Genomic DNA, 15590 nt, shown 5'->3' with positions numbered 1-15590 from the left:
CCCAGCACCTACTGTAAAGTGGTTGGTGTTAGGAAGAGCATCCAATTATAGCAACCATGCCAAAGCTGATATTAGAGTTTGACACAGCCTTGCAGTTCAGTGAATCCTGTCAAGCTATTCAACCCAAGCCAATATGGAAATCAACATCACCATCACCACCACCACCACCATCTTCATCATCTTCATCATCATCATCATCATCATCATCATCATTGTTTAACGTCCACTTTCCATGCTGACATGGGTTGCGTCCAACCCATGACTGAGGACTGGCGAGCCAGAAGGCTGCACTAGGCTCCAATCTGATCTGGCAAAGTTTCTACTGCTGGATGCCTTTCCTAATGCCAACCACTCTGAGAGTGTAGTGCATGCTTTTTATGTGTCACCGGCAAGAGTACCAGTCAGGTGGCACTGGCAATGATCACACTCGAATGGTGCTTTTTACATGCCACCCGCATGAGGGCCAGTCAGGCGGCACTGGCATCAATCACGCTTGAATGGTGCTTTTTACGTGCCACCGGCACAGGAGTTAGTCTGGCAGAAGCAAATGTTATTTGATGATAATGACTATAATGATGATGATTATGTCATAACTTCAGTACACATAGACTCAAATTTCAAGGAAGGGAGTAGAGTAGATTTAATTTGCCTTTAATTGACTCGTATTTATTTCATAAACTTGTGGGATTTGAACTCAAACTGTAAAGAAATGTAACTAAATACCACAATACTTATTGTTAACACCACCGTCAAATATTCAATTATGAATGTTTTGTTTTGCTCCAGACCATTCCTGAGCAGAGCTATGACCAATATTTTTAGTTCAACATGATGTTCTAGGAGTACATTATTCCAATGTGTGTGTGTGTGTGTGTGTGTGTGTGTGTGTGTGTATGTTTAACATGAACAGTGTGGAGTAGAGAGGACTTTTCTGTTTTATCTGGGACATAACAACCTCCCTAAGGCAGATGGCGTCATTAGATATATTCTCAGTGTACTTTGTATAGTGGTTGGTGATAGGACAGGCTTATAGTTATAGAAATCAAGCCAAAAATGTTGTGTATGAGCAAAACACAGTCCTCAGCCTGACTAGAAGGACGGAATCTTAAGATAAAAACTGATTTGGTCTGTGATAACATGTCCAACCCATGCCAGCATGAAAAACTTGATGGAAAATAATGAAGTAATGTTGGTAAATTGCAGTTTGAAGGAAATTCGTTTCCTATTTCTAGCAACTCCCTTGTTGGCACTTCAGTTATCAAAGGTGTTTTCCATTGAAGCTAACATGATATTTCATTTTTGGATTTGGTTTGCAAGATTCTTTATGTGAGTTCGTGTGTTGAAACATATTCTGTTGTGTCTGGTGAGAGTCATTCTCTTTTGGTGCCTTATAATTTAACACACTCACCTGTAAAGTTTCCACTCATTTACTTATTTATTTTTCTAAAATTTTCATTGTGTCTTGCAACCTTTTCAATAGTTTTAGAAAAATAAAGAAGGAAATGAGTGGAAATTTTACCAGTGAGTGTGTTAAATTATAAGACACTAAGGGAGAATGACTCTCCCCAGGCACAACTAACATAATATCTTTTCCCATTAATGCTTCAATAGCCTGGATCCAGTAAGGGTTGGCTTTTATTGCTTTAACAGAATTAATATTTTGCTATATATTTTTATATAAATAAGGATAAGATCGTTATTTAAAATACTAATCATATCAAGTGGCCAGCATAGGAATAAAAACCTTATAGGTATTAATTATTAAAATTAAAATTAAGGGTATCTAAGAGATACCACCATGCTAGAGATAGCAGTTAAAACTGGACTCTAAAAACACTTCATCTATTCATACAGTACCAGGTGAAAAGATAAATAAACCAGCAAAAAATGATTGGATAATGATTTTTTGCTAGTTTATTTGTCTTTTCACCTGGTGCTATATGAATATATGAAGTGGTTTTAGAGTCAAGTTTTTACTGTAGTCTATTTTTCTATAGAGAAAATTTAATTTTTTACATTAGATTTATCTTGATTACTTAATTGTCAACTTTTTTCTGTTCCCAGACTTCAATTTCACCTGCCATCTTCTCCAAACCAGTCAAAAGTAACTCCCTATATGACAAGAAAGATGCGGTTAAAACTGGCTTAAGCCGATCTGTGTCCAGTGGTAATGATAAGCAACGCTCATTGCTTCATTTAAATCATAACCACACATGGTCAGCCGAAGGTTCGTTTCATAACAACAAATTAATGTTTAAGTCAAGGCGGCACATGTCTTCTTCAACATCAATGCAGAGAAAGAAGAGTGAACTAGCAAGAGTTGAAGGTTCACTATCAAGTGTCCATTTGAAATCAAAGGAGGAGTTTTCATCTGAAGCCACTAATGATGTTCAAAGGTAATTCATTAATTTATTCTCTTCTGCTAATTAGTGCCCCTCTTCATTCTGTTAGCACTGACCATGGTGAGATCTATCTTTCATTGGTCATCTCTTAATTTGATCATTCTTCATCATTTGTATTTCAGTGTGGAATTTGTTGTTTGATCCTAAGTTGGTTAGCATTCAATACCTGGCATAAAGCCACCCCCCAATCTCTCAAATACACACTCATTCAATCAAGGGATCTGTTTTCTTTTCCTTTCTTGACAACTTCACAAGTACTGGGGTCATGAGAAAATGCACCATGTACACTCTGTAAAGTGGTTGGCATCAGGAAGAGCATCCAGCTGTAGAAACCATGACAAAGCTGGCTATAGGGCCTAATGTAGTTCTGAGGCTTGTTGTGCCCTGTCAAACTGAAAAACACATGCCAGCATGGAACACAGATGTTTAATGATAATGTTTAGGATTAGTGTATCTAGGGTTACATTATCCAATGTGTTCGTTGTTTTTAAAGGCAGAATGATTTGATTTGAAGGATACTTGGCTGTTATTTCTATAAGTCAGGTAATTTCGTAGAGGTCTTCTTTCACACTCAAAATATACACATTGAACATGAGTGAGAGGAAGAGACAGAGTGAGTGAGTGAGAGGGAGTGAGAGAGAGTGAGTGAGTGAGAGAAAGAGGGAGTGAGTGAGTGAGAGTGAGTGTGTGTGTGTGTGAGAGAGAGAGAGAGAGAGAGAGAGAGAGAGAGCTAGTAAGCATCAAAATTATAGCAACGGTTTAGCTGAACAAATGCCATGTTCCAGAATGGCTGCAGACCATTGACTGAAACAAGTAAAACCTAAACGAAGATAGATCAATGATAGTGACCACCATAGTCTCTGAGTGTTGTCTTCAGAGACTAACACAGCATAATCTGCTTATGAAACTAGAAATAAACACTGTACTGTACCATTTCACATCCAATATGAGCAATAATTCCATTCAATATGGAATAGCTCCACTCAAAATGAGAATATTAAGAATATGTGGTTTTCTGACTTGGAACTACAGCTGTTGCTTCTTACAGAGAGAGAGACTATCATAAGGCAGAAAGAGTGAATATTCTCTTTAAGGGGGCAGAACTGTCTCTGGATTCGTTTTTCATCCATTGTTATTTCCCGCTTGTCTTGAAAGGTGTTTTTTTTTTATTGAAAGAGTGTGTGATGTTTCTATATTTCCATAAAATCCATTTACTAGACATTTACAATATTCTTTAAAAAATGTTGGAATCGTTCAGTTTGAATTATTCTTACTTAATCGATAAGCACAATGGCTAGAAGAACGAAAGAACAAAGCTATTTGTGGAGAGAAAAATAACACAAATTTTAACTGTTTACCACAATAATTGGAGGAGATTGACCACGGAATTTGAATGGACCACAATCGACTACCTATCGCTCGGTTGCCAAAGAGGATAAAGGAGGTGGTAAAACTTATTCGAAAGTAGTCGAAGCATATGTAAATTATTTTACTGAATTCATTGAAAATAATCTTAAAATAACACTTGGCGAAATTTGTAGCACAGTACGGCAAAAATTTGAACTTAATATATCAAGGCAAACAGTTGCCAGGCATTTGGATTTGATGATGTATACATTGAGAAGTGTAAGAAATGAACCCTGAAAGGGCAAACTGTCTTGAGAATAAAGAAAAACGTAGAAATTTTGTCTTAAGTTTGCTTGAATATCAGGCTAACAACAAACCAATTTTGTTTATGGATGAGAGCAATTTTAAAATTTCTTATCTCAAGATGTGAAGGTAGATCTCCATGAAGAACAAGATGTATGACATTGGCATCTGTTTGAAAAGGAGCAAATTTTCATATTATTGGCTGCATTGGAAATGGTGATCTTGTTCACTATAACCTCGAACAGGGCTCATTTGAAAAAGGGAATGCCAAGAATGGATGAGCCATTGCCTAATCAAGGCATTTAGTCACTATGACAGATCATTAAGTCAGTGAGCTGGCAGAATTGTTAGCATGCTGGGCGAAATGCTTAGCAGTATTTTGTCTGTCTTTATGTTCCGTGTTCAAATTCTGCCGAGGTTGACTTTGCTTTTCATCCTTTTGGGGGTCAATAAATTAAGTACCAGTTGCTTACTGGGGTCAGTCTAATTGACTGGGCCCCTCCTCCAAAAATTTTGGGCCTTGTGCCTAGAGAAAAGAATATGGCAGATCAGTAGTTATGGTAATTGGTAATGCCCCCATGTCATTCTGAAATGGAGCATGTTCATAATGAAAATCAATTTTCAATGTGTGAAGTTTAACAAATGGTGCCTTGCAGTCCTGTGTTCAATCCAATTGAACAAATTTGGTGAATAGTGAAAAGTTATGTCAAGCAAGAATTGGTGAATAAACTTCCTAATATTCTATCAGTAACACTGAGTGGATTGATGATTAAGGAGCATAAGCTAAGAGCACTTGAACAACTGGTTGTTGAAGCAATGGAACAAATCATTCCAAATACATGCTCAAATGTGGTTGATGCATTGAGTCTCAATGATGTGGTAAAACCAGAGCTAAGCCATGACCCTTTGAAATCACTTCAGGTTTAAAAAGCATTTACATTTTTATATTATGTACAGGTAGCAGGTTTCTTATAAATATCTTTATGCCTCTACAAACTTTTTATGAATGCTTAGATTTATGTACAGATTAACTCTTTTATAAACACTTGCTTGATGTTTATATATATAAATAACAGTTGTTTCTTTATTAACATATATATAAAGCAGGTTATTTTTCACATGTGTATATTTACATAAAGAGCAGGATTTTCATAAACACCTACTCTAGAGACCCTTTCATAAACACCTACCCTGTATAAAGACCCTTTCATAAACACCCACTCTGTATAGAGACCCTTTCATAAACACCTACGCTGTATGTTTGCAACATTTTCTCTTTTTATGATTTGTATTTTGAAATTTAATGGTTGTGTTATTGATTGCATATTTAATTGTTCCAATGTCTAAAATTTAATTTCTAATATTCAAACTCTTCATTTCTAACCAACTTCTCTTGTTCCACAGACTCGTTTAGTGAATAGCATCAACACGTGAGATAATGAAGCACTTCGTCTCAACACTTGTATCATCTTTTTAACACAACACTCCTATTATGGCTACCACTTCCAGTTAAGGTTTAGAGGTTGTTCTACAGATTTCTGTTTCCTCCTCCTCCTCCTACTAGCAGCACATTAAAAATGACTGTTGTACATCTTTATTGTATTTCTGTCTGCTGTTAGTTTTGTTCATTCTGTAGCCTCAGCCTCCTCCCTTCATTATGTGTGTAGCTTTGTCTTCTTTGATTCGTACCAATTGTAGCCCTACCCACCTACCTACCTACCTAGTTTGCGTTTCCCTTACCTCTGATTATTTTGGTTGTCTCTGCTAAATTTTGTCATCATTTATTTTATTGTTTGTTGTTGTTTTCTTTTCAGCTTTGCACATTTCCCCCACTCTCTGTGTTGTATCATTTAAAATCTAATAATTGTGTTTAATTATTATGCCATATATTAGCTGATGGCATGGCTGTGTGGTTAAGAAGCTTGCTTCACAACCATGTGGCCTTGAGTTCAATCCCACTGCATGGCACCTTGGGCAAGTGTCTCCTACTTTAGCCTAGGGCTGATCAAAGCCTTGTCCATGTATTTGGTCAATGGAAAGCAGTGTGTGTGCATGTGTATCAACCCTTGTCTTCACATCATGTGAGGGTTGTAAACTAGCATCATGACCATATAAGCTGTGTTGTTAATTTTCAGTCTTTCAATGGCACTCGTGCTGGTGGCACGTAAAAAGCACCATTTGAGCGTGGTGGATGCCAGTGCTGCCTGACTGGCTCCCATGCTGGTGGCATGTAAAAAGCACTCACTACACCCTCGGAGTGGTTGGTGTTATGAATGGCATCCAGTTGTAGAAACTTTGCCCAATCAGATTGGAGCCAGATGCAGCCTTATGGCTTGCCAGTCCTCAGTTGAACAATCCAACCAATGCCAGCATGGAAAGCAGACATTAAATGATGACGATGAAGACGATGATAGACATGTTGGTCATGGACAAACATTACCTTAGGTAAAGGTTGGCAACTGGAAGGGCACCTGGCCATAGAAAAACCTGCCTCAAAACATTCCATCTGACCCATGCAAGCATGAAAAGTGGTCATTAAATGATAATGATATTAATTTCTAGATACTAATTGCTTCACTATATTCTATTTGATTTACTTTGTGGATTTTTTCTGAATATTTTCATATGTTTTTGTTTTTTTTTCACATGGATTATTTTATTCTCTGTCATGTTTATTTAGAATTAGATTCCATTTCAACTATCACTCCTCAAATTATACTCTGCTGAAACACTCTAAATGACCCCTTTCTCCAAGGTGTTCACCACACTTATTCTGATTAAGTTTTAGTTTGAACTTAATCCTAGCTTCCCATACAGTTCTCATTGACCCAAGGGTAGCTACATATATGACACAACAAAACATGTCAGTTAATTATTTCTAGCCATGTTCTAAAATAACGGGTTGCAACTATAAGCCACTAAAGAGAACACCTAAATGTTAATTACAACCTAAACTTCCTTGATATGTTGCACACACTTTGTAAACAGAAAAAGCTCTCACTTCATAAGAATGATGTTTGTTTCTCATCCTCCGTGTAACCCTGTCTGGGTTGTTGATTGTTTGAGAGACTGCGATGGAGGGTTATTTCTTTGTTTAAAACAGGTGAAGGTTGGTGTCAGGAAGAGATCCAGCCTTAGAAAACTTTGCCCCAATGTAGTCTTGTCTGACCCATTCAAGCAGGGAAAGTAGATACTAAAAAAATTATAATGATAATTAATTTTTTCATATTTTGGCGCAAGAGTGGCTGTGTGGTAAGTAGCTTGCTTACCAACAACATAGTTCCGAGTTCAGTCCCACTGCGTGGCACCTTCGGAAAGTGTCTTCTACTATAGCCTTGTGCCGACCAAAGCTTTGTGAGTGGATTTGGTAGACGGAAACTGAAAGAAGCCTGTCATATATATGTGTGTGTGTGTGTGTTTGTCCCCCAACATTGCTTGACAACTGATGCTGGTGTGTTTACATCCCCGTAACTTAGCGGTTTGGCCAAAAGAGACTGACAGAATAAGTACTAGGCTTACAAAGAATAAGTCCTGGGGTCAATTTGCTCAACTAAAGGCGGTACTCCAGCATGGCCGCAGTCAAATGACTGAAATGAATAAAAAAAAATTCATATTTTTAAAATCTAAGCTCAAGAATTTTTAGCATGGCAGATAAATGTTTTATCCAGTTTATCATAAATTTGGAGCAAAATGTTTTTTTAAAAAAAACCCTAATGTCAAAGTATTTGTATCTCCTCCATAGTATATTACTGCTGTTGTCATTGCTGATGACAGTACCACCTGATTGGCACCCATGCTGGTGGATCATAAAAAGCACCATTTGAGCGTGGTTGATGCCAGTACTGCCGACTGGCCCTTGTGCTGGTGGCATGTAAAAGCACCCACTACACTCTCGGAGTGGTTGGCGTTAGGAAGGGCATCCAGCTGTAGAAACATTGCCAGATGGGATTGGAGCCTGGTGCAGCCTTCTGGCTCACCAGTCCTCAGTCAAACCATCCAACCCATGCTAGCATGAATAGTGGATGTTAAACGATGATGATGATATATATATATATATATGTTGTATTTCTAGCTTTAATTAAGGGCTCAAACAAATTGCATACAAAAAGCGTTTATTCATCAACATATACCCCATCGTATTCTATTGCCATCGTTGTGCCAGAAGCTCATTTCAATGCTTTTACCATTTGGCTGGTTTGGCGGCAAAAGACTCCCTGCATCCGTTTTCAACCTCATCCACATTGTTGAACCTCCGTCCAGGCAGGAAATGAGCAATGGCTCAGTAAAGGCAGCAATCTAGTCACATTAGCAGTATGTCCTGGGGCGTTGCCATGCTGTAGCAGTGCATGTCTTTGATTGAATGCTGGTTAGCAGGCTTTTAAAGCATCATATACTTGTTGCAGTTGTTGAGTATAAAGGTTAGCACTCACATGAGCATCTGGGACAAGCTCAAAGGGCAACACCCACTCCAAATTCCACGAAACATACTGTGTGATTTTATGTTGAAATCACCCCTATGTGACAACAGATTCTGAAGTCTGGCTGGAACAAAGCCACTGATTTTTCTTATTAGAATTACAAAAATTAATCCATTTTTCATTCCCAGTTACAATTCAGTGCCCAAAACAGCTATCTTGAGGATTTCCTAGCAATTGTTTGCAAGTTTCCACACATCATTGAACTTTGTCATTAGTCAGGTCATGAGAAGCTTCTTGACAGCATCTGTTCCTAGGCCAAGCTTATGGAGGTGTAGATGGATGATATTTTGTGAAGGACCAAGTTTTGCAGACAATGTACAAGTGCTTGTAGTTGGCTGTTGTTTGACCATCTCAAACAAGGCCTCATCTTCTTCAACAGAAGGTCTCCCTGACATTGGTTTGTCTTTGAAGATGGTGTCACCTTCTTTGAAATATCTGAACCAGTTTTGATACCACATGTTTGTTAATAGTTCCTGGTCCTTTTGGATCAATAGTTTCTGTTGCTACTGCCCTTGCACTTAGTCCCCCCCCACACACAGGTAGTGTAAAATGGGTGTAATTACAATTCTTTCCACCACTCGTTATCAAAGGTGTAAAATAAAGAACCAACAATTCAGCAACAGCTGCACCACAACGGTTGTATCAAATTAATGAGAGAGAATGGAGGTACAAGTTGCCAAATACCATCTGTGAAAATGCAAAAAACGTTTTATCTCAACCTTGTGTGTGTGTGTATTTCGTTTGGCATGTAAAAAGCACCATCCGACCGTGGCCGTTGCCAGCTTCGTCTGGTCCCCGTTGCCGGTGGCACGTAAAAAGCACCATCCAATCGTGGCCGTCTGCCAGCCCTGTCTGACACCTGTGCCGGTGGCACGTAAAAAGTACCCACTACACTCACGGAGTGGTTGGCGTTAGGAAGGGCATCCAGCTGTAGAAACACTGCCAGATCAGACTGGGCCTGGTGCAGCCTTCTGGCTTCCCAGACCCCAGTTGAACCGTCCAACCCATGCCAGCATGGAAAGCGGACGTTAAATGATGATGATGATGATGATGATGATATATATATATATACATACATACATATACACACACGCACACCCGTCCACATCACATGTACACTCATGATAATGGAATCTCCTGGCAATTTCTCCATGTGAATGTGTCCAGTTGTTTGACCAACTGGACTATCCACTCATTGAATTAGCATTTCAATATTGCTGAGTATTCCTCTCTGAAAATGTGAAAAACAAAATATAATTCTTGGGATGAATCAACATGACACTGTGTAATATTACAGTAACCACTGAGCAGGCTTCTACTCAGTTTCCGTCATCTACACTCTCACTCATAAGGCTTGGGTCAACCCAAGACATTTGTCCCGCAGTAGGACTGAACCTAGGACTTTAAGGCTGTGAAGTAAGCTTCTTAATCACTCATCCATGCTTGCATCACTGTGTGTCCGTGTGTCCGTGTGTGTGTAATAATACACACTGCATCAAATATATTAACACTAACACATCTCTGTGTATTTGCGTATGTGTACATATATATGTGTGTGAGTCTATGTATGTATATATATATATATATATATATATATATATATCTGTCTGTCTATATGCATGCATGTATGTATGTATGTACATATGTATATAAACTTGTTATTCATAGAGGCATATCTGTTTGGTAAGAAATCTGCTTCCCAACCACACAAACATACATATGTGTGTGTGTACATCTGTGTATGTGTGTCTGCATGTCATGAAAATGGTACCCTTCAGTGAAAGTATGTCTGGCCACAACTTCAACAGATTTTGTCTGCACCATGCAAACACGGAAAAGTGGACATTAAAATGACTGATAATGATGATGATGATGATGATGTATTTTTGTGTGTGCATGTGTGTATACGTGTATGTAGGTATGTGTGTGTATATATATATATATATATATATATGTATGTATAAAGAAGCATTGGTTATAGAACAAACATTAAATTTGGGCCAACGACTTTACATACAACACCACCCCTCAAACATTTAATCAAATATAAAAATAACCATGGTTCCCAAACACATAAAATAATAATACATATACATAAAATCACAGAAGGTAAAAATATATATTTGAATAAAATACGAATAGAACAGCTTATCAAAAATGTTAAATATAAACGGCTAAAAATTCAAAAACTACCAAAAAACCTAATATAAAATAATGGTAAAAATAAAATAAAATAAAATAAATATCCATCGACTAAAAAAGTTTTATAAAACGATTAAAATATTTAATGTTTGTTCTATAACTAATGCTTCTTTATCTTAATCTCATTTATATTTGAGCATTTCTTTTGCAGTCCTATAATCCCTTTTGTTTCTATTAGAAGAGACAAATATTATTTCTTGTATATTGCAAGGATAATCTGGTGCTTGACTGAGGAAAGAAAACTTTGAATGACCCGTCCTTGTTTTCTTTGTATCGTCTATCTGGATGTTTTGTCCCTTTTTGTATCACCTAGCTGTCCGGATGTTTTGCGTTCTTGTCCCATTTTGTATTATATATATATATATATATATATATATATATATAAAACATTATTGGTGAATTGAAGAAATGGAGCTGAATGCAGATTGAACAGAAATCGTTTTATTTCATTCTACACGTGTTTCGAAAGGCACAAATTACCAAAATCCGATTGAATAATGGGACCATATTGTGTCTTTCTCTTCAGGAAGAAAAAAGGAAATCCGCTGGAAAAACAAAAACAGAACAGAGGCGGAGCAAAAGCAAATCGAACTATGCTCCTAAGAGCCCATGGCGAAACTGTTTATCAGTGTATGTTGAGAACCGGTGGCTGAAGAATTCAACAGGTCAGGCATCGGTCAATCATGTGGGTGAGGGTGTATAGATGTTCTTTGTGACCGAGCATAAAGTTCTGACTATTTAAGGAATATTGGATGTTTTATAAGGGGCGAGAAAAAATCTACTTAGAGACGTGTGTGTGTGTGTATACTGTTCTATATATGTGTGTGTTGGCGTAGGGGTAGAAAACATTTTTTGTGTACGTGTGTGCATTTGATCGTTCGGCTGTCAGTGGCTACTGCCGTGATAACCGTTGGGTGGCAGAAAGAAAAAAAAATATATATATATTATGTTTTATGTGTGTGTGTGTTCATCTAAGCCTGCCTTGTCAAAGAAACCCCCCGCTGTGAAAAAACCAAGCCCCGTTTGTCTTACAGGAGTAATTCCCCTTGCAGTGGTTAATCGTAGATATCTTAAAGGCTATTTCAGAATTTGTTACCAAGGGCTATGGGTGCCGGTATTATTTATAAACGCTATTTAAAAGCCAGATAAGTGTAACGCCGCCAATGGGGGCATCGAAAAGCCGACTGTAAGAGCCCGTTTACCATCCGGCCTCTGGCAAACAAAATATGGAAGAGTTCGGAGACACAAAGTTCAAAGTTTTCTTTCCTCAGTCAAGCACCAGATTATCCTTGCAATATACAAGAAATAATATTTGTCTCTTCTAATAGAAACAAAAGGGATTATAGGACTGCAAAAGAAATGCTCAAATATAAATGAGATTAAGATTTGTGTCTCCGAACTCTTCCATATTTTGTTTGCCAGAGGCCGGATGGTAAACGGGCTCTTACAGTCGGCTTTTCGATGCCCCCATTGGCGGCGTTACACTTATCTGGCTTTTAAATAGCGTTTATAAATAATACCGGCACCCATAGCCCTTGGTAACAAATTCTGAAATAGCCTTTAAGATATCTACGATTAACCACTGCAAGGGGAATTACTCCTGTAAGACAAACGGGGCTTGGTTTTTTCACAGCGGGGGGTTTCTTTGACAAGGCAGGCTTAGATGAACACACACACACATAAAACATAATATATATATATATTTTTTCTTTCTGCCACCCAACGGTTATCACGGCAGTAGCCACTGACAGCCGAACGATCAAACGCACACACGTACACAAAAAAATGTTTTCTACCCCTACGCCAACACACACATATATAGAACAGTATACACACACACACGACTCTAAGTAGATTTTTTCTCGCCCCTTATAAAACATCCAATATTCCTTAAATAGTCAGAACTTTATGCTCGGTCACAAAGAACATCTATACACCCTCACCCACATGATTGACCGATGCCTGACCCGTTGAATTCTTCAGCCACCGGTTCTCAACATACACTGATAAACAGTTTCGCCATGGGCTCTTAGGAGCATAGTTCGATTTGCTTTTGCTCCGCCTCTGTTCTGTTTTTGTTTTTCCAGCGGATTTCCTTTTTTCTTCCTGAAGAGAAAGACACAATATGGTCCCATTATTCAATCGGATTTTGGTATTTGTGCCTTTCGAAACACGTGTAGAATGAAATAAAACGATTTCTGTTCAATCTGCGTTCAGCTCCATTTCTTCAATTCACCAATAATGTTTTAATTTCAATTATCCGCACCAACGCACGGTTGCAACGCCAGATGGTTGTACCTCCAACCGTGCTGTTTACTGATGTGATTTTTGCTACTAAGGTATCGGTTAAACTTTTGATTAATCTACTACAAGATTATTCATCTTTCTATTTCACATTATATATATATATATATATATATTTATGAATGTTGCATGTATTGAATATGTTGATGTAATTTCTCCATGATACATGTCTTATACACAAGTGTGTTACTTACTGTGATCTCTTCACTTTCTTGCCATGTATCTGCAGAAATATGCCACCGAAAAAGAAACGAAAATATAGTTTGTTTAAGAAAAAACCAGCAGTAAACAGTCTCAGATCCAACACCATCTCTAGAAACCATTTGAAAACTGAGCGCCGAGACAGCACAGCACATGAAAAATTTCCTCACAAACGTAAAGTATCGTGGAGAATTTTACCTCATTCAACTTCACAACAGTTCACCAAAACCAATTCTAGTAAGTTTTGTTGTTACTATTGTTTCAATTTTGTTCTATTTTTGCTAATTTTTTTCCTTTTTTGTTCTTGGTTTTTAATTTTTGTTTTTCAACACATACATGAAGATGGCGATGGAGGACTATATATAATGGCTGATAACTTGCCAACCCATGTCAGCATAGCAGAACGAGTGTGAGAGGGACAGTGGGTTTAGTCCTATATACCAATCCATGGAGGAGACCCCCTCCCCCTTCGGTCATGAATGACCATGGGATTGCACCTAGAAAGTTACCCTCCTAGGGACAAGTCCAGGCATGGTTGTTTGTAGAAGGCCAGCAGTCGCCTATGCATACCAGCCTCCCCTCTCCACACCACTGATGTTATCCAAGGGAAAGGCAAAGGGGCCGATACAGCTTGGCACCTGTGACGTCGCAACTCATTTCTACAGTTGAGTGAACTGGAGCGATGTGAAATAAAGTGTCTTGCTCAAAATAACTACATGCAGCCCAGTCCGGGAATCGAACTCACAACCTCACGATCATAAGCCCGATGCTCTAACCACTGAGCCATGTGCCTTCTCATCAATCCACATTAGCATGGAATAAATGTATATATATGTGTGTATGTGTGTGTGTATTTATATTGTTAAGCAGAATATTCTGGTTATGGCATATTACTAGTTAGAATGTTAACTCTTTTGTTACCAACCCGGCTGAAACTGGCTCCGGCTCTTTAGTATAAATATCTTGTTTTCATAAGTTTTGAATTAAAATCTTCCACCAAACCTTAGTCACAATTTATGTTCCTAACACTAGCTTAATGATAACTAAGTTATTTTACTAAATTCTTTGTTATACTTAAAGTAATTGAAAGAAAAGGGCATCTCAACAGAAATATGGTAAGAAAAGGGTTAAAATATATAATAGAGAAACAATTCTTAACTGTTTTGATACCAACCTGGCTGAAACAGGCTCTGGTTCTGTATTACAAATGTCTTGTTTGCATAAGTTTTGAATTAAATTCTTCCACCAAACCTTATTCACAATTTATGTTCCTAACACTAGCTGAATGATAACTAAATTATTTTAGTAAATTCTTTGTTATATTTAAAATTAATTGAAAAAAAAACAGAGCATCTCAAAATAAATACAATAACGAAGAGGTTAATGATATGTGCACAATGGTGATTGCACTTGGGAATATTGAGAATACTACAGGCATGCTGGCTGCAAGCACATAGTATCTTTCATGCTGGAGGGAAATATATACAGCCCTGGTTTGCTTGCTGACGATAAAAACAACTGGGATAAAACAATGTCGAAAAAGTTCTGTGAGGGGAAGAAAAGTTGCTGCCCAGAGGACAAATGTCATCTGTAGTTAAAGAGTGTCAGCTGCATGCACGCGTCTGTGCGCGTGAATGCATCCATAAAGAGATAGATAGGATGTGAAAACAGTTTTCATCATATTTGTGTTCTGAAATTGCATTCCAATAATCTCATCACAATATTTCATTTACAATCCTTAAATAGGTTTCATATTTCAGCCTATCTTCTGTTGAAAAACATCTTTGTTTGTTTGTTAAAGTCTATCTAACTGTTGTTCCATTTAAAGATTATAGATGTTCAATAGCTAAAGCTGCTACCTTCCAAAGTTTTGTAAATTTACCTTTCAGGTAAGTTTACTTATATCATCACTAGTTTTCTTTGTGTGTATGTGAGAATGGGTTTTTTTTATACTATTTACATTTGATGGATATTTGTCCTCATCATGTTTGTTGTATACCCTCCAGCTTTCATCAGGTGTCTTGGGGAAATTTCGAACCTGGGTTCTCATTCCTAAGGCATTCTTCAATGTTATTATTATTACTATTCAGGTCACTGCCTGGAATTGAACTTGGAAACTTGGGGTTAGTAGGCCGCACTCTTAACCACTATGCCATATGCCCATGGACAATCATGGAGTGAATTTTAGGGCTTATAAATCTAATATTTTCCTATCCTTCCTTAATATTGGTTCCCATATTAGATTTATAAGCCCTAAAATTCACTCCATAATTGCCCACTGGAATATGGCGTAGTGGTTAAGAGCGCAGGCTACTAACCTCAAGATTCCAAGTTCAATTCCAGGCAGTGACCT

The 15590-nt window shown here is 37.7% G+C and overlaps 1 protein-coding gene across 9 annotated transcripts in view; it reads left to right on the top strand.

Annotated features, from left to right (window-relative positions):
• The window catches only part of LOC115215590 (cytosolic carboxypeptidase-like protein 5), a 75421-nt gene that overhangs the window by 56129 nt on the left and 3702 nt on the right, over window positions 1-15590 (top strand). For 2 of the 9 annotated variants that reach the window (XM_029784804.2, XM_036505837.1), the window contains exons 13-15: window positions 2065-2396; window positions 13266-13474; window positions 15066-15126. In XM_029784804.2, coding sequence (XP_029640664.1) covers window positions 2065-2396; window positions 13266-13474; window positions 15066-15126 — 602 coding nt within the window. Of the gene's footprint in view, window positions 1-2064; window positions 2397-5456; window positions 5575-13265; window positions 13475-15065; window positions 15127-15590 lie in introns of those variants that run through there. The other 7 variants (XR_005000609.1, XR_005000608.1, XR_005000610.1 and 4 more) reach the window with 7 other exon arrangements.

This window comes from Octopus sinensis, linkage group LG9 (genome assembly GCF_006345805.1).
Source record: "Octopus sinensis linkage group LG9, ASM634580v1, whole genome shotgun sequence".
NCBI classification, from domain to species: domain Eukaryota; kingdom Metazoa; phylum Mollusca; class Cephalopoda; order Octopoda; family Octopodidae; genus Octopus; species Octopus sinensis.
The sequence above is the reverse complement of the archived record's forward strand: the minus strand, read 5'-3'. Positions and strand labels throughout refer to the sequence as shown.